The sequence below is a fragment of the Aquarana catesbeiana genome, linkage group LG02 (assembly GCF_042186555.1).
Source record: "Aquarana catesbeiana isolate 2022-GZ linkage group LG02, ASM4218655v1, whole genome shotgun sequence".
NCBI lineage: Eukaryota > Metazoa > Chordata > Amphibia > Anura > Ranidae > Aquarana > Aquarana catesbeiana.
In genome coordinates, this window is record NC_133325.1 from 72,137,867 (window position 1) to 72,156,927 (window position 19,061).

The 19,061-nt window shown below is 44.2% G+C and overlaps 1 protein-coding gene and 1 pseudogene across 2 annotated transcripts in view; both read right to left on the reverse strand.

Moving 5' to 3' along the window:
* Positions 1–19,061, reverse strand: part of CCDC82 (coiled-coil domain containing 82) — an 85,104-nt gene that overhangs the window by 8,559 nt on the left and 57,484 nt on the right. For both annotated transcript variants that reach the window (XM_073613047.1, XM_073613046.1), the window contains exons 5-7: positions 18,743–18,867; positions 15,271–15,441; positions 762–941 (exon numbers count right to left, since the gene is read on the reverse strand). In XM_073613047.1, coding sequence (XP_073469148.1) covers positions 762–941; positions 15,271–15,441; positions 18,743–18,867 — 476 coding nt within the window. The remainder of the gene's footprint in view (positions 1–761; positions 942–15,270; positions 15,442–18,742; positions 18,868–19,061) is intronic.
* LOC141130825 (5S ribosomal RNA) lies at positions 6,152–6,267 on the reverse strand (annotated as a pseudogene).

Genomic DNA, 19,061 nt, shown 5'->3' on the forward strand with positions numbered 1-19,061 from the left:
TTCACTGCTATTTGGGAAGCTTGGTCAACCTTTAAAAGCTCTCAATCATACCAAGACCTTCTGGATAATGCAAACTAATACCGAACTGGGGCCATATTACCCCAGACCTTATATGCAGAATCAGGCGCACGCCACCGGCGTGACGCACTTTAGTCTTTTTAACCCACTGGATGCTGGAGAGGGTAGTTGGTGACTTCTGCACCCCATCTCCTCACTAAGCCTTGTCCTCTCCTCCCCCTCCCCCCTACTTTCCCCTCCCACTTTTGTTGTTCTCTCCCTTTATTTTTACTTTTTTTTTTTTTTTTCTATTTCTAATTTTTATTAGACACTCCATCTCCTAGGATATAAACGCCCAAACACTTGCAACCTCATCTAGGACCCAGCTAACTGTGTAGAGATGTTTAAACATATTCTATTTTTTTTTTCTATGTTCTGTTGAAATCTACCTGTATAACTTCCTGTTTGGGCTCACGCAATCATTTGTATTTGCTGATGTTATCTGCAAATTTTTTTTTTCAATAAAATCTTTATGGAATAAAAAAAAAAAAATAAAAATGTTCAGATCTGAGGAAAGGGAAAGAGTGTCCACGCTTGCAGTAGGCTATAAGTGACGGGGCAGCTCCACACCCACCGGATCATTTTTACATGGAAAAAAAATTATCCTTTTGCAGCCGCAGGCTTTCTGAAACCACTTAAACTCCATGCCGTTTATATACGGCCCATGGAGGGCACAAGGTTTGTGAGTGTTTAAAATACCTTACCTCATGAATGAATTGTTGCTCTTCCATTTTCGATAGACCCATTTCCACTGTTTCATTAACAGAATGTTCCTCAGAGGTCTGTACAAATGGAATGCAGCGTTTGTACAGGTGGAATTTATAATGCTTGACCCGGTGATACACTTCAGTACGACGGCCACATGTAGCGCCAACCACCAAATACTGGAATCAAACAGAGAAGATTACAGTGTGGATGAGAGAGAGAAAGAGGGGGAGGGAGGAGGCAGAAGAGGGGAGAGAGATCGAGAGAGAGAGATATCGATCGAGAGAGAGAGAGAGAGATATCGATCGAGAGAGAGAGAGATCGATCGAGAGAGATCGAGAGAGAGAGACAAGAGAGAGAGACAAGAGAGAGAGACAAGAGAGAGAGAGACAAGAGAGAGAGACAAGAGAGAGAGACAAGAGAGAGAGACAAGAGAGAGAGACAAGAGAGAGAGAGAGAGACAAGAGAGAGAGAGAGAGAGACAAGAGAGAGAGAGAGAGAGACAAGAGAGAGAGAGAGAGACAAGAGAGAGAGAGAGACAGAGAGAGAGAGAGACAAGAGAGAGAGAGAGACAAGAGAGAGACATCGATCGAGAGAGAGACATCGATCGAGAGAGAGAAAGAGGGGGAGGGAGGAGAGAGAAGGAGGGGGGAGACAGGAAGAGGGGAGAGAGGAGAGAGAGGAGAGATCGAGAGAGAGACACAAGAGAGAGAGAGACACAGAGATAGAGAGACAGAGAGAGAGAGAGACAAGACAGAGAGAGACAGAGAGAGACAAGAGAGAGACAAGAGAGAGAGAGAGAGAGAGAGAAGAGAGAGAGAGAGAGACAAGAGAGAGAGAGAGAGACAAGAGAGAGAGAGAGAGAAGAGAGAGAGAGAGAGAAGAAGAAGAGAGAGAAAGAGAGAGAGAGAGAGAAAGAGAGAGAAAGAGAGAGAAAGAGAGAGAAAGAGAGAGAAAGAGAGAGAAAGAGAGAGAAAGAGAGAGAAAGAAGAGAGAAAGAGAGAGAAAGAAAGAGAATGAGAGGAGGGGGGGGAGGGGGGGGGGAGAGAGAGAGAGAGAGAGAGAGAGAGATACATTTTAAAGGTTATGGTGTTAGGTTTTAGGAGGGGTTATGCCAAGTTTTAGCCTTTAGGTAAAATGTTTAGGGTCATGTTGTAGTCACATTCAATTGGACTTTAAATCTGAAAAAGCTTAAGGGCCAGTTCACACCATAGAAAAACGGTCCGGATGCGTTCCGGCTGCTTTTCTGCATGCACGTTTTTGATGCGTCTTTGTGCACTTTTTGATGTGGTCCAGTGCATTTCCCCCCTCTTTTTTCTTAACCTAAATAAGGATGTGCTTTCCTGCATTTTTTAAGCGTTTTACCACGTTCCAGTACAGTCCAGTGCAGAAAAATGCAGCATGTTCTACTTTTTTTCTAGAACTGGAACACACTGAACTGACTGCACTGGTGTGAACTATGCCATTGAAAATCATATATAACCTACTATCCATGCGATTTTGATGCGGGAAAAAAACGCACTGGACTGCATGTGGTGTGAACTGGCCCTAAGTGTTACTTACAACAAATATGACCTGAATAATGAAAACCTTCACAGATATTGGTTATGTATTTTGCAGACACAGAGGACTGGTTATCAAGGTCCAAAGGACTGCACTGTTGGGAGGCAGGGGGAATGTCAAGTGACTATATATGATAGATTGGGGTAGAAGGAGAAAATCCGGAAAGAGTAGAGGCTCCCCATGGTCCCTAAAGTTAACCTTTTACTATTCCTAGTATGTACAGTATCTCACAAAAGTGAGTACACCCCTCACGTTTTTGTAAATATTTTATATCTTTTTCATGTGACAACACTGAAGAAATGACACTTTGCTACAATGTAAAGTAGTGAGTGTACAGCTTGTATAACAGTGTAAATTTGCTGTCCCCTCAAAATAACTCAACACACAGCCATTAATGTCTAAACCGCTGGCAGCAAAAGTGAGTACACCCCTAGGTGAAAATGTCCAAGTTGGGCCCAATTAGCCATTTTCCCTCCCCGGTGTCATGTGACTCGTTAGTTACAAGGTCTCAGGTGTGAATGGGGAGCAGGTGTGTTAAATTTGGCGTTATCGCTCTCACTCTCTCATACTAGTCACTGGAAGTTCAACATGGCACCTCAAGGCCAAGAACTCTCTGAGGATCTGAGAAATAGGATTTTTATAACCGCTTCCCTGTAAAATCCTTTTCTTTTGAAGTACATCATGGGACACAGAGCCATAGTAATTACTATGTGGGTTATAGTCCACCTTCAGGTGCTGGACACTGGCACACCCTAAACAGGAAGTTGCCTCCCTATACAACCCCTCCCATACTAGAAAGAGGGGCGGGACCTCTGTGTCCCGTGATGTACTTCAAAAGAAAAGGATTTTCCAGGAAAGCTGTTATAAAATCCTATTTTCTTTAATCGTACATCACAGGACACAGAGCCATAATAATTACTATGTGGGATGTCCCAGAGCAATGCCAACTGAGGGGAGGGAGACACAACAAAAGTAGGGCACCATGAGATTAGAGGACTTATACTGCTGCCTGCAGTACACTGCACCCAAAGGCGGCATCCTCATGTCTTTTCACGTCCACCTGATAGAATCTGGTAAATGTATGGATTGAAGACCAAGTTGCGGCATTGCAGATTTGAGCCATGGAGGCTTGGTGATGCACTGCCCACGAAGTACTAACAGCCCTAGAGGAGTGCGCTTTGATTTGAGAGGGTAGAACTACCTCTTTAAACAATAAGCTAGAACGATTACTTGTCGAATCCATTTAGAATAGTAGATTTCCATGCTGCCTGTCCTCTTTTAGGACCTTCAGGCAATACGAATAAAACATCCATTTTCTGATTCTGAGCAGTCGTCTTTAACCACTTCAATACAAGGCACTTAGACACCTTCCTGCCCAGACCAAATTTCAGCTTTCATCGCTGTCGCAGTTTGAATGACAATTGCGCGGTCATGCTACACTGTACCCAAACTAAATTTTTATCATTTTGTTCCCACAAATAGAGCTTTCTTTTGGTGGTATTTGATCACCTCTGCGGTTTTTATTTTTTGCGAAACAAATAAAAAAAGAAGACCGAAAATTTTGAAAAAAAATAAGTTTTGCTTTTGTTTCTGTTAAAAAAAAATTGTAAATAAGTTTTCTCTTTCACTGATGGGCACTGAAAAGGCGGCACTGACAGGCACTGATACGGCGGCACCGATGAGGTGGCACCAATGAGCGGGCACTGAAGATGGGCACTGGTAGGCGGCATTGATGGGTGGCACTGATATGCAGCACTGATGGGCATTGATAGGCGGCACTGATGGGCACTGATACGTGGCACTGATGGGCACTGATACGCGGCACTGATATGAGGCACTGATGGGCATGCCTGTTCGCAGTGGTAGGCATTGGGGTGGGCACTGATTGGCAGCTGCCTGGGCACTGATTGGCAGCTGCCTGGGCACATAGTGGCATTTCCCTGGGGGTCTAGGGGCATACCTGGTGGTCCAGTGTGGATGGCTTCCCTGGTGGTCCCGGGCGGGATCCGAGGGGGGGCTGTGCTGATAAACAATCAGCACAGACCCCCCTGTCAGGAGAGCAGCCGATCGGCTCTCCTCTACTCACGTGTGTCAGACGCGAGTGAGGAAAAGCCGATCACCGGCTCTTTCCATTTACATCGTGATCAGCCGTGATTGGACACGGCTGATCACGTGGTAAAGAGTCTCCATCAGAGACTCTTTACCTAGATCGGTGTTGCAGGGTGTCAGACTGACACCCCGCAACAATGATCGCCGCAAAGCGCGCCCCTGGGGGCGCGCATCGGCTCGATATTCCTTATAACTTCATATGACGTCCAGTCAGGAATATCAAACCACTTTGCCGCCATCATTTGGTAATAGGGCGGGCGGCAAGTGGTTAAGTAGACTGCTTTCACCACATCAAGAGAATGTAGCAATTTTTCTTCCATAGAACACGGTTCCGGAAAAAATAAAGATAGAACAATATCCTGGTTTAGATAAAAACCTGATACTACCTTCAGTAAAAAGTTAGGATAAGGATGCAATACTACCTTATCCTTGTGAACAATAATATGGTTCTTTACAAGAAAAAGCAGACAATTCTGATACTCTTCTTGCAGCAGATATGCTTACCAGAAAAAAATAATTTCCTTGTCAAAAAGGACCAAGGAAATATGTCGTATCGGCCCAAAAAAAAAAAAAAAAAGGCTGTTTTGTAATGACAAAACTAAATTCAAGTCCCAAGGGTTCAGGGGTGACCTAACCGGGGATTAAGCCGTTACCCCGTTACAAACCAAAGAATGCAAAGCAAGTGGTCGTTAAAATAATACCGATAAGGCTGAGACCTATTTTTAGAAAGCACTCAAGGTCAGCTTTATTTCTCACCACATCTGCAGAAAGTCAAGGATTCTACTTTTGACCTATTTCCTGGGGTGCAACCCCTAGTTTCACACCAGGAGACATATGCTTCCCAGACCCAGATAATATATAAATTATGGAGGCCGGCTCCCTTGCATTAACCAAGACAGAAACCACTGAACCTGACAGCCCATGTTTCTTCAGAGTGTGGGTCTCAATAGCCAAACCGTTAAATTTAGCGTTTGTAAAGTAGGATGGAACACCGGACCTTGCGAAAGAAAGTCTGACCATGGCGGTGGGGTCCATGGGTCCCCTACTGTCATCTTTACGATCCCTGCATATCAAGATTTCCTGATCCCCACTGGGGGCCACAAGAATCACTGACTTCCCTTCCTGCTTGATCCTGCGAAGAAGTCGTGGACGCAGGCAGAATAGGAGGGAATGCATAAATCAGTGAGAACCGATTCCACGGGAATAGCAAGGCATCTGTTCGATTTCTTTGTTGAACCTGGACAAGAGTCTTTGACATATTGACAGGAAGATATCAGGGTGAAGGAACCATTCTCCCGGGAACAACTGCTGGCAACTCAAGTAGTCCGCCTGCCAATTTTCTATTCCTAGAATGAAGACCGCCGATAGGCAAAGTATATTGTTTTCTGCCCAAGATAGGATATGATTCACCTTTCTCTGGGCCGCACAACTTCTTTTGCCCCCTTTGTGATTAATATAGGCCATTGCTGTGGCATTGTTGGATTGAATCCTGGCAGGACAATACTGTAAACTGAATGTTCAGGCCCTCAGAACCAAGTGCTCTGCCTAAATTTCTAGAATGATAATGGGTAAGGCAATTTCTGATCTGGGCCACTTCTCTTGGACAGTTGCCTCTTCCAGGACCGCTATCCAAACCTAAAAGAAAGGTTGGCATATGTTTCCCAGGTAACCGAAGGAAGGATTATCCCCTTTGTACATTTTTGACTATGGCGTACCCAGCCTACAGCACCTGGTATTTCCAGGTGGTCCATCCGGGTACTAACCAGGCCCTACCCTGCTTAGCCTCCAAGATCAGACGAGATCGGGCACTTTCAGGGTGATGTGGTCGTAGGCTTTGGAGTCAGACACATTGGGAATCTAGAGCTTGAACCCTTTGTTCCAAGCCGATAGGATGCTGTTTTGCAGCAGTCTTGAATTAAACTGGGCATAAGGAACGGCCTCGAATGAAGCGACCATCTTTCCCAACAACCTCATGCAAAGTTGAATAGAAGAATTTATCTTGCTTAATCAGTTCCTTTATGGCGCTGATCTTTGCCTGGGGCAAGAATACCCTTTTCTGGGTGTACCTATGATCAGACCGAAGTATTTCAGTCTTCATGGTTTTAAAGATTTCTCCTAGGTTGAGAATCCGACCTAGATATTCCAGGTGGTTGAATGTGGTGCCCATACTTTGGTCTAAGCGGGCTACCGACTGGACTATCAAGAACAGATCGTCCAGGTAAACTATAATCTTATACCTTGGGCCCTTAATCTGGCTAGAAGAGGGGCCAGAATCTTTGTAAACACTTAAGGTGCAGTAGGTAGACCGGAAAGCAGAGCTACCCACTGAAAATGAAGATTTTCCACCTTGAAAAGTAGATATTACTAGTGAGCGAGGAAATAGGCATATGGAGGTATGCATCTTTGATGTCGATTGACGCCAGAAGTTCTCCTCCTTGTAGGATGGAGATAACTGATTGGATTGACTCCATGTGAAAAAAAAGGAGTGGTTATATTCAGGAATTGAATTTCGATTTTTGAGATCCAGAATGTCCATTTGGATTTAACCAAACCCCAACCTCTGCTCTTACATGGGGGCCACCATGATCACTTTTTTCCAAAAGATGGTCCAATGCTTGAGAGAAAGACTTCTTTTTCTGTGGATCCTTAGGAACGTTTGATCTGAGAATACGAGGAGACGGAACTCTTGGAAGTCTAGTTTGTACCTTGGAGCTATTGAGGAAGTCCCCCATTCGTCTTGGCACTCTTGCTGCCAGATCCTTGAGAACTGCAGAAGAATTCCCCCTATTGAGCGAGCGGGGGCACCTCCTCATAAGGAGGCTTCAGTATCTTGTAGGTTTCCTCCCCCAGGACCTCTTTTGTCCCTGGGATTAACCCTGAGGATTATCTTTTGAACCTGCCGGCGGAAGCCGTCATGACTGCCTGGAGGCTGATGCCCCTAGCACAGGAGAAGGAGCTTTAAAACGAAAATACATTTACTCCTTTTATTAAATGGCAAAAGGGGTACTTGTTCCACTAGAATTTCTTTGGATGTATTATCCAAAACATCCCCAAATAGCTGTTTCACCGCAAAAAAAGGAACAATGGGGGGAAGGGAAAGGGATCACCGCTCCGGGTGAAAATGTGGCTAAGCATATAGCAACATGAGGCAAAAAGGACGTTCTGGACAGCCACACTCCGGAATATAGTCATGTAGCCAGGAGCTTCTGCATGGTGCTAAGCGAAGGGCACAAGGCCTGAAGGATAGAATCTCTCATAGCAAATATTGCAAACATAAAGCTGCCAGATCCTGGGCCTGCTGAGCAGGATAACCTTGAAAACCTGTTTAAACTGGTCTCTCAACGATTAAGCAATTACTGTCAGCGAGACACTCAATCTGTCGGAGAAACAAGTGTTTTTTTTTTATTCTTTATTTTAATAGGAATTCCGACTTTTTATCCATTGGATCCCTAAGCATTTGAGAATTGTCTGCCGGACAAGTCAAAGTCTTATTCACAGAGGATATAGCAGCGTTAATTGCTGGTATACTCTACTTAGTGAATTTTCTCCACCATAGGATAAAGCGTGAAAAAACTTTTACGAGGGGAAATAATGCTTATCTGAGTGATTCTCTCCAATACAAAAAAGCTTTTCCAAGAATGAATGGACAGGAAAAGGCATGCACCGCTTGAGGAGGCTTTAGTGCAGGGCTCGACAAACCCCGGGCGCCAGGTCGCATTTGCGACTAGAATTAGCGACCTGGCGCCTGGGGCGGCACAGCTGGGGTATCCTGTGTCCGTTCGACACCCCCCCCCACCTCCCGCCGCGATCGCGTTGGGCCGCGCCGGTAATTGAGGCCCCGGCTTTGCGGCCTACTGCAGTCCTATGGTTCCTTCTGCAATCGGGCGCCCTCTGGTGGTGGCCGTTGGTATGACAAGACATCCACCAATGCTAATGGAGCTTTCCCTACCTGTTTTCACTGTCTGCTCATCTCCTTCCCTTTACTTAGAACCCCCAAACATTATATATATTTTTTATTCTAACACCCTAGAGAATAAAATGGCGGTCATTGCAATACTTTCTGTCACACCGTATTTGCGCAGCGGACTTACAAGCGCACTTTTTTGGGAAAAAATACTTTTTTTAATTAAAAAATAAGAAAACAGTAAAGTTAGCCCAATTTTTTTTATATTTTGAAAGATGATGTTACGCTGAGTAAATTGATTCCCAACATGTCACGCTTCAAAATTTCATCCGCTCGTGGAATGGCGACAAACTTTTACCCTTTAAAATCTCCATAGGTGTCATTTAAAAAATTCTACATGTTGCATGTTTTGAGTTACAGAGGAGGTCTAGGACTAGAATTATTGCTCTCGCTCCAACGATCGTGGCGATACCTCAGGTGTGGTTTGAACACCGTTTTCATATGCGGGCGCTACTCACATATGCGTTCGCTTCTGCAAGCGAGCTCGGCGGGACGGGGCGCATTTAAAAAAATTATTATTTTTTCTTATATATTTTACTTTTTATTTTTTATTTTTACACTGTTTTTAAAAAAAAATAAAAATTGTGTCACTTTTATTTCTATTACAAGGGATGGGGCACATTTAAATTTTTTTTTTCTTATTTATTTTAACTTTTATTTTTTCACTGTTCTTTTAAAAAAAAAAAAAGTCACTTTTATTCCTATTTGAAGGAATGTAAAAATCCCTTGTAATAGAAAAAAAGCATGACAGGTCCTCTTAAATATGACATCTGGGGTCAAAAAGACCTCACATCTCATATTTACACTAAAATGCATTAAAAAAAAAAAATGGTCATTTGAAAAAAAAAAAAAAAAAAAAAAAAATGTCCCTTCAAGAGCTATGGGTGGAAGTGACGATTTGACGTCGCTTCCGCCCTGCAATGACTTGGAGATGGGCAGGGGGGGGCATCTTCCTCTCACTTGTCTCCATGTCAGGCCAGGGATAGATCCGGATCGCCTCCGCCGTTACCGACGGCCACGGTAAGCGGTGAAGGGCACCGGAGAGCGGCGGTAGGGGGGGCCCTCTCCTGCCGCCGATAAAAGTGATCTCGCTGCGAATCTGCTGCAGAGACCACTTTTATCTGAAAGAGAACCGCTGGCTCTTGAAGAAGATACCGGGGTTATGGTAGCTAGCTGCTACCATAACAACGGTATTTCTCTTCAAAGACAGGACGTATATAGTCGTCCTGCGGGAAGGAAGTGGTTAATTAAAATGAATTTATTATTTGTCATCTCCCTGCTTGGCCCCTTTCACACAGGCTGTCTGATCAGGTTCACCTGTCAGTTTTTCAGGCGGACCTGATTGGATCCTTAGCGAGAATATGGTGGCCTTGTGTCCCTGCATGGCAGGAAATAAAAGCAGTCACATTCGTTCTAGTCGTCTCTGTGTAAATTTAAGATTGGTTAATTTTTATATTGAAAATAAAGCTTTGTCGGTCTTTTAAAAAAAAAAAAAAAAACCTGGCTCCTAACTTTTTTAGCTAGCTCCTAGATTCCAAGCAAATTTGTCAAGCCCTGCTTTAGTGAACCCAAACACTCAGTTAAGGGTACATAAATGTGGAGCAGACCATTCAGCAAAAAATTGCACCATCACTTTTAAGATTGAAAAAGCTGATTCTCCCGCATTTGACACCTCAAAAGAGGAGTCATCAGCCTCACCACGGTCCCCTGAGGAAATTCAACTTTTCCTGCCTCTAGTTCCTCAGAGTGAGGGTCCTGGGTAATGGAAGAGAACCTGTCACATTTTGACCCACACTGGGATGCGATTAAAGTCGCTAAACTTTTTTTTTTTTTAAACCTATCATGGCTGAGGAAAAAAGATCTTTTTAGTAAAATAAACAGGGGCTGCAGTGTTGAAAACAGTTGCAAACATTTCATGGCCCCGATGCTCACTCTGACCAGCCACCCCCTCTCATGGGAGGATGCCATTTGTAGAGATGAGTAGGCTTTCCAGAGCTTGAGGGAGACCCTTTTAGCTCTTTTTTGGGGGGGTTTCAACCCAACCTTTTGACCTTAGCCCGATGCACAAAGCAGAGGTACTACCAGAAGAAATTGCATCCACTGCTTGAGCATGAGTTCAGCCACTGCCGCTGCTATTAATGCTCAACCTGATGCAAATAATAATGTGTCAAATAGGAAATGCCTGTGTCACCAACCTCTTTCATGCTCCTCTTTGCTCTTATGTCTCTCTGAAAATTTTGAAGCCAGCAGGAGTTTTTTTTTTTTTTTTAAACACCCCGTGTTGGAGGATGCCAACATCGCGCTAAGCCCCGCCCCCACCGTTGCATCGTGCCCCCCTCCTTTCTCTTTCAAAAAAAGTTTTCCCGCACAAGCACGGGCCTCCGATCCAACGGGATCGGCTTGTGAGTGAAGGAGGGATGGCGTGGAGGAGACCTGGAAGCCGCCGCCATGTAGGGGCGGTGAAAGAAAATGGCATTGCCGATTGTTTTTAGTTCTCCCTTATACTCAGCCTCGTGAAGAGGGGGAGAGTTCAGCCCAGGTGGGGGTGTCTGGAGGAAGCAAAACCCTCCAAACTTACCGGAGGTCTGCCTGCTAGCCGGAGGAAAAAAAAAGTCTGCTGCTTCTGTGACACAGCGTGATCTCTGAGCAAAGCATGAGAAGGTACGTGCTCCATACAGCCCCCAGAGGTGATACTTAAGCATGACAACATTTACTTTAAGAGAGACATTTCATAGAAAAATTTACAAAATTCCTTAGAAAACTCCACTTACCTTTCCCGCCACAGGGTTTTCTGTGGTAAAACCAACAGACCCAATCTTCACCCTTTACGGTGGGTTCCGTTAAAAAACCTTCAGGAACCGGGGACCCTCGGGGGAACCCACAATCCTGGACCTGTAAAAAGCACCCCGCCAGTAAAACTTAATATCAAAAGTACTGGATCCTGGGGTCCAGCTCTCTAAAAAGAGAAGCGTTTACAAGCAAAACCTTGTTTCTTCGGAAATGGGCACCATTCAATTTGGCCTAAAAGACACTTTGAATAGATCTGGCTGCATAGCTAACCCCAGCAAGGATTGCTCCAGTGGAGCTCAGCACAGCACATCTTCACTCATGACCAACACCTTAGACACTAGTGAAAAAACTAAGATGCTCCCGGTATGGGAGGGGTTATATAGGGAGGCAACTTCCTGTTTAAGGTATGCCAGTGTCCAGCACCTGAAGGTGGAATATAACCCACATAGTAATTACTATGGACGATTAAAGAAAAAAAAAAATTGTTGCTCTAAATAAATATGGCCTAGGCTATAGGAAGATTGCCAAGATCCTGAAACTGTGCTGCAGCACCGTGGCCAAGGCCATACAGCAGTTTAACAGGACAGGTTCCATTCAGAACAGGCCTCGCCATGGTCGACCAAAGAAATTGAGTGCACATGCTCAGCGTCATATCCAGAGGTTGTCTTTGGGCAATAGAAGTATGAGTGCTGCCAGCATTGCTGCAGAGGTTGAAGGGGTGGGAGCGGGGGGGTCAGCCTGTCAGTGCTCAGACCATAAGCCGCACACTGCATCAAATTGGTCTGCATGGCTATCGTCAAAGAAGGAAGCCTCTTCTAAAGATGATGCACAAGAAAGCCCTGTCAGTGCTCAGACCATAAGCCGCACACTGCATCAAATTGGTCTGCATGGCTATCGTCAAAGAAGGAAGCCTCTTCTAAAGATGATGCACAAGAAAGCCCGCAAACAGTTTGCTGAAGACAAGCAGACTAAGGACATGGATTAGTGGCTATCGTCAAAGAAGGAAGCCTCTTCTAAAGATGATGCACAAGAAAGCCCTGTCAGTGCTCAGACCATAAGCCGCACACTGCATCAAATTGGTCTGCATGGCTATCGTCAAAGAAGGAAGCCTCTTCTAAAGATGATGCACAAGAAAGCCCGCAAACAGTTTGCTGAAGACAAGCAGACTAAGGACATGGATTAGTGGAACCATGTTCTGTGGTCTGATGAGACCAAGATAAACTTATTTGGTTCAGATGGTGTCAAGCGCGTGTGGCGGCAACCAGGTGAGGAGTACAAAGACAAGTGTGTCCTGCCTACAGTCCAGCATGGTGGTGGGAGTGTCATGGTCTGGGGCTGCATGAGGGCTGCCGGCACTGGGGAGTTACAGTTCATTGAGGGAACCATGAATGCCAACATGTACTGTGACATACTGAAGCAGAGCATGATCCCCTCCCTTCACAACTCCAAGACGACCACTGCCTTGCTAAAGAAGCTGAGGGTAAAGGTGATAGACTGGCCAAGCACGTCCCCAGACCTAAACCCTATTGAGCATCTGTGGGGCATCCTCAAACGGAATGTGGAAGAGTGCAAGGTCTCTAACATCCACCAGCTCCGTGATGTCATCATGGAGAAGTGGAAGAGGACTCCAGTGGCAACATGTGAAGCTCTGGTGAACTCCATACCCAAGAGGGTTAAGGCAGTGCTGGAAAATAATTGTGGCCACACAAAATATTGACACTTTGGGTCCAATTTTGACATTTTCACTTAGGGGTGTACTCACTTTTGTTGACAGCGGTTTAGACATTAATGGCTGTGTGTTGAGTTAAATTTACACTGTTATACAAGCTGTGCACACACTACTTTACATTGTAGCAAAGTGTCATTTCTTCAGTGTTGACACATGAAAAGATATAATAAAATATTTACACAAATGTGAGGGGTGTACTCACTTTTGTGAGATACTGTATGTAGCACAGATTTTGATGGGTAGCTGGTATGAGTGCTAGGAAATTGTTGTTTTTATTGTTCTCTCAACTGCCCTTCCCATGTGTACCTTGCTTTAAAAAGCTAACTATACAGTAAATTGATTGTAGCAGTTGCCATTTCTGGTATGCTTACTGGATTTGGTCGGAGGTTGGAGGTCTTCAGCTGCCATTGAGCTGTGCCGGACTTCTGGTGTGCCTCTGCACCTTAATGGTCTACCTTCAGACATACCTGTCCTCAATTTATTCATTGCTATAAACTGTACGTTCCAATATGGGAGTTCTGTTACAGCACAAGTGACATAACATAGTCATTAGGATGTGTCCCTTGTGCTGATGCCTCTTCTCTTCTCTCTCCATGTTGCTCCCCCCATCGCCATAATCCTCTAGAGCGGCTGGGGTTAATAGAACGAAGGGGCTGTCATAGGTGCTTATCAAAAGTGCCCGATGATGCCTGCCCTTTCCACTGAGCTCCTATATTCATAGAAGCCATACTACAAGTTCTATGAATAGAAAGTGGAGGATTGAAAAGGTCCCCCCCCCCTCCATTCATAGATCCTGTTTCATTCATAGAAGCTGTAGTATGGCTTTTATGAATGGAGGAGCTAGGTGGAAAGGGTAGACATAGTCAGGCTTTCTTGACGAGAGCCTGTGACAGCCCCTTAGTTGTATTATCCCCTGTTGCATCTGAAGATTATGGTGGCGGGTTTGGGGGGAGAGGGGACATGGGCGGAGGAGGATTTCAACTAACAGAAGAGGCATCAGCACAAGGGACACATCCTACTGCCTGTAAGTTAAATCCCTTGCGCTGATTTTTTAAGGCTTTAACCACTTGCTGACCGCTGCACACCGATATACGTCGGCACAATGGCAGTGGTGGGCCAATGGGCATATCTGTCGCGCACGCCCACTGTGTACAGTGTAACCGTGCCCGCGGGATTGGCGAAGTCGATGTCCGCCGGTCTCCCGGCGATTGTGTCACGCCTAATGCATTTCCCCGTTCTGGCTTGTGTCATGACAGAGATCACTGCTCCCTGTCATCGGGTAGCGGTGATCGCTGTCATGTGACTTGAAGCCCACCCCCCCACAGTTAAAATCACTCCCTAGGACACACTTAACACCTTGATCGCCCCTTAATGGTTAACCCCTTCACTGCCAGTGCCATTTACACAGTAATCAGTGCATTTTTATAGCACTGATCGCTGTATAAATAACAACGATCCCAAAATAGTGTCAAACGTGTCTAATGTGTCCGCCATAATTTCGCAGTCCTGATAAAAATCGAAGATCGCCGCCATAATAAAAAAAATTAAAAATAAAAATGCCATAAAACTATCCCCTATTTTGTAGACGCTATAACTTTTGCGCAAACCAATCAATATACGCTTATTGCGATTTTTTTTTAGCAAAAATATGTAGAAGGATACATATCGGCCTAAACTGAGGAAAAAAATATTTTTTATATATATTTTTGGGGGATATTTATTATAGCAAAAAGTAAAAAATAACGTGTTTTTTTTCAAAGTTGACGCTCTTTTTTTGTTTATAGAGCAAAAAATAAAAACCGCAGAGGTGATCAAATACCACCAAAAGAAAGCTCTATTTGTGGGGAAAAAAAAAAAAAAAAAAAAAAAAAAAAAAGAAAAAAGGACGTCAATTTTGTTTGGATGCAACGTCGCACGACCGCGCAACTGTCAGTTAAAACGGTGCAGTGCCAATTCGCACAAAGTGCTCTGGTCAGGAAGGGGGTCAAATCTTCCGGGGCTGAAGCAGTTAAAGCAGGGGTCTCAAACTGGGGGCCCTCCAGCTTTTTCGAAACTACAAGTCCCATCATGCCTCTGCCTGTGGAAGCCATGCTTGTAACTGTCAGCCTTGCAATGCCTCATGGGACTTTTAGTTTCGCAACAGCTGGAGGGCCACCAATTTTATACCCCTGGTTTAAAGCATGGGTTCACTTTAGGCACAGGACTCCAATCCACTCCAAGGTATAGAGCCTCTACCTTCTCAGGCCTTCAGTAAATAGCACTTTATATGCTATGGTTAAAATTAAAATTTATAGGAAAGAAGTGTCGGGTGTGTTGCACATATAATAATACAATGTAACATCATCCTCCTTACCTGTTTATCTTCAGGAAGAAAGTTATCATTTTCTAATGTTTCATTGTCATAGGCTTGTCCGGAGAGGGTCACCACATATTTGCAGTAGCGGAACAATTCACAGGCATCGCAGGATTGTTCTTCACCCTTTATCACCCTTAGGTGAAGTTTTGGGTAAGAATTTATCCTCTCCTGCAACCGTAATAATTCATATTCAGTCAAACCTTAGTGAAGTGTATGTAAAGGCATTATATATATTTTTTTTTTTAAGACAGAGCGGGGAATGAATGGTTGGACCCTCTGTTCTGTTCTATTTGTCTTGCTGACCTCTGTCACCAGGATAGACACTAGACAGTGATAGGAAATCCAAAATTTAAGTGATATCGCGTGAGCAAGAGGTGAGGGGAATCCCTCCCGTCAAGCTATTATATTCTTCCAGCGGGGGAAGTAGTCCCCTCCAGGAGAAGACAGTGATTATTGCAGAAAATGTCATTCTCTGCTGCAGAAAAGTGCTTGACATTTTCTGAACTGATTTTTGGGGCCCTGTATCTCGGGGGCCACTTGGTGCTAGAAACCCAAGCTTTGGATATTTTATGGTGCTAGTTCCACTGGGTTTGCACACCAAATTTGGGGTTCTTAGCACTAAGTGGCCCCAAGATACGGGGCCCCAAAATCAGTCAACTGTGTCCATCTGCAGCAATGTCATTTCGGGACCCTTTGGGTTCAGAGACCCCAAATTTTGGCTGCAGCTAGGGGGCATCTAGGAACCCTTAACTACTGAGTTTGAAGTTCGGGGGACCTATGGCTGCAAATGGGCACAGTGAGGCTGCAAATGGGCATTGTTGACCCTCTTTTCCAGTTACAGTAGCTGTGCATTTCTCACCCTCGTCTTATACTCGGGTCAATAAGTTTTTCCCATTTTTTTGTGGTAAATTAGGGCCTCGACTTATACTCGGAACGACTTATACTCGGAACGACTTATACTCGAGTAAATACGGTAATTGAATCATTAATTAAAGTGTTTAAAATAATAGCAGTGTGGAGTTTAATTAGTGCGGTCATTCACACAGGGGTCCCTTATTTAAAGACGAAGGTAGCAAATGTTGTACATGCTAGTGCATTCCTTTCTGAAAATTAGAGTAAAGTGGGTCGTTTCAGACATTGGGGTCAATTCACTAAGCTTTACCGCATGTGGTATGGTATCAAGTTACTCATTTGCATAAATCATGGCATGCGGTAAATAAAGTCCAATTCATTAAAAAAAAATTATTATTTTGCTGTAAAAGGAAAAAAAAAAAAAAAAATTGTCAGTAAATATTGCAAAAAAACCATGCGGTAACCTGTTAAAGAGGGAGTCCACCTGAAAAAAATTATTAAAAGCCAGCAGCTACAAATACTGCAGCTGCTGACTTTTAATAAACGGACACTTACCTGTCCCAGGGTCCAGCGATGTCGGCAGCCGAAGCCGAGCAATAGCTCGGCTCTCGGCTGCTGCCGCCGCCATTCTCGGTGAGGGAATAAGGAAGTGAAGCGTTGCGGCTTCACTTTCCGGTTCCCTACTGCGCATGCGCTATCTCCTGGGACCTGTGTGTTTCCCAGGAGACAGCGGGGGTGGGACTGCAGGAGGGGCATGACTTCCGCAGGAGTCTATTCCCGGAAGTGGGTGCAGATACCTGTCTAATACAGGTATCTGCACCCCCCTTCCCCCTGAAAGGTGCCAATTGTGGCACTAGGGGGGGGGGGATCAGATGAGCGAAAGTTCCACTTTTGGGTGGAACTCCGCTTTAAGTCCAATTCACAAACAAAAACAGGAACTAAAAGGTGCGATATTTAACACCACCCTGTAGGTGGTGGTAACCAGTGCGGTACCAGAAAGATGGGCCTATTCAAACCCTCAGAAAGAGGCATTCCACCCACCGAGAGCCTAATTCTACCCACAGAACACCCACAGGAAGGGGTTCAATACTACCCTCAGAGAGGGGTCTAACTCCACCCACAGAACTTGACACTATTTCACCAGCAGTGGACAGACAAAAATGTGGCATTATATATCCCGAGTACACAGTATTTTTTTTTTTTTTTTTTTTATTAAATCAAAAAGGCAGGACCTGCAGTATAAATAAAATGCTAACATTGGCTGAAATTTAACATCAAGAACTTATATTTATAATATATATAAAAAAAAAAAATATAATATATATATATATATATATATATATATATATATATATATATATATATATATATATATATATATATATATATATATATATATATATATATATATATATATATATAGCAAGGGAAGGTTATAACTCCTAAACGGTTTATTTTTGCCATCTTTGTCCCATTGCGGAGATTTCCCTTCACTTCCTGTCCCATAGCCAAACAGGACAAGAGCAAAACTTCCTGCAAATATAAGGAATCCCTTTGGGACCCCCAGGTCACCAGAACTAGATTTCCCCCTCTATTACTTTTCTGGGGACAAAATTTGTGACTTTCTTTTACTTTCACTGATAATGGTAAACAGGACGAATAGAGAAGGAGAATCTCCTCAATGGGGGCACAGACAGCAATAAAAACTGACAAGCGTTCCAATTCCTCTCCACTCTATCCAAAACAAAAAAGAAAAAAAAGTTTCGCCTTTAGCTATACTTTAAATGCTTGGTACCAGTGAGGGAGAGGAGCAGGAAGAAGATAATGGAAACAATTTTATAGGGGCAAGCAACAATGATCAAGAGTGGCAGTCTAAATGAGCCTTTACAACACTTCAAGGTCAGAGCCAAGGCCAATCAAGGCCTTTTTAGGAGATTCACTCCCACTTCCTGTTGGACAGCCATTATCAGAAAAGGAGGTAAAAGAAAACTTTGCTAGCAAGTAGGGTTGTTCCGATACAGATACTAGCCATATAGCCATGCAAGATCCTTCCTTTCCTCTCATCATTCATGTAATTTATAATGCAATTGCCAATCAGTGCTACATTTCAGTGCCTGCCCATAAGTGCCGCCTATCAGTGCCCGTCAATCAGTACCCATCAGTCAGTGCCTGCCATCAGTGCCCAGTCAGTGCCCATCAGTCAGTGCCCGCCATCAGTGCCAATCAGTGCAGCCCATCAGTGCCCATCAGTCAGTGCCAGCCATCAGTCAGTGCCCAAAAGTGCCGCCTATCAGTTAGTGCCAGCCATCAGTCAGTGCCACCTATCAGTGCCCATCAGTCAAATTATCACATGACATTAAAAAAAAGTATCGGTAATCGGTATCGGCGAGTACTTGAAAAAAAAAGTATCGGTACTTGTACTCGGTCTTAAAGTGCTATCAGGACAACCCTACTAGCAAGGACACCTGTTCCAGTAACAGTGGCAAAAGTATGAAATCGCCAGAACAGAAAGTGAGGGGAAAGCCTCCTGAACAGGGAAAAAGACAGCAGAGGTCCTAAAGCCTTACTTACTTTATGCAAAATAAGTTTCAGTTTGAATTTTGATTCAAAGTGTTACCTTGTACCGGGGTTTCCAACGACAGCTTGTGGTGAGCTTTTCAAGACGAGGAGATAGGACACGATCATCCAAATAATTCAGAGACTTCAGCATCTCTTTTGCGTACCTCTTCTTTCTTTTTCCTTCTGCGCCACAAAATAACACAAAAGCAATGTATGGTTAAGGCCCCGTTCACACCTGAGCGATTTTCTGCTTGAAGCTTGTAGCTCTAAAATGCTCAACAAGCCAGATCCCATTCATTTCAATGGCCCCTGTTCACATCTGAGAGTTCTGTCACCTGAAGCAAAATGCATGTCGCTCAAAAAAGTACATAGTGGTG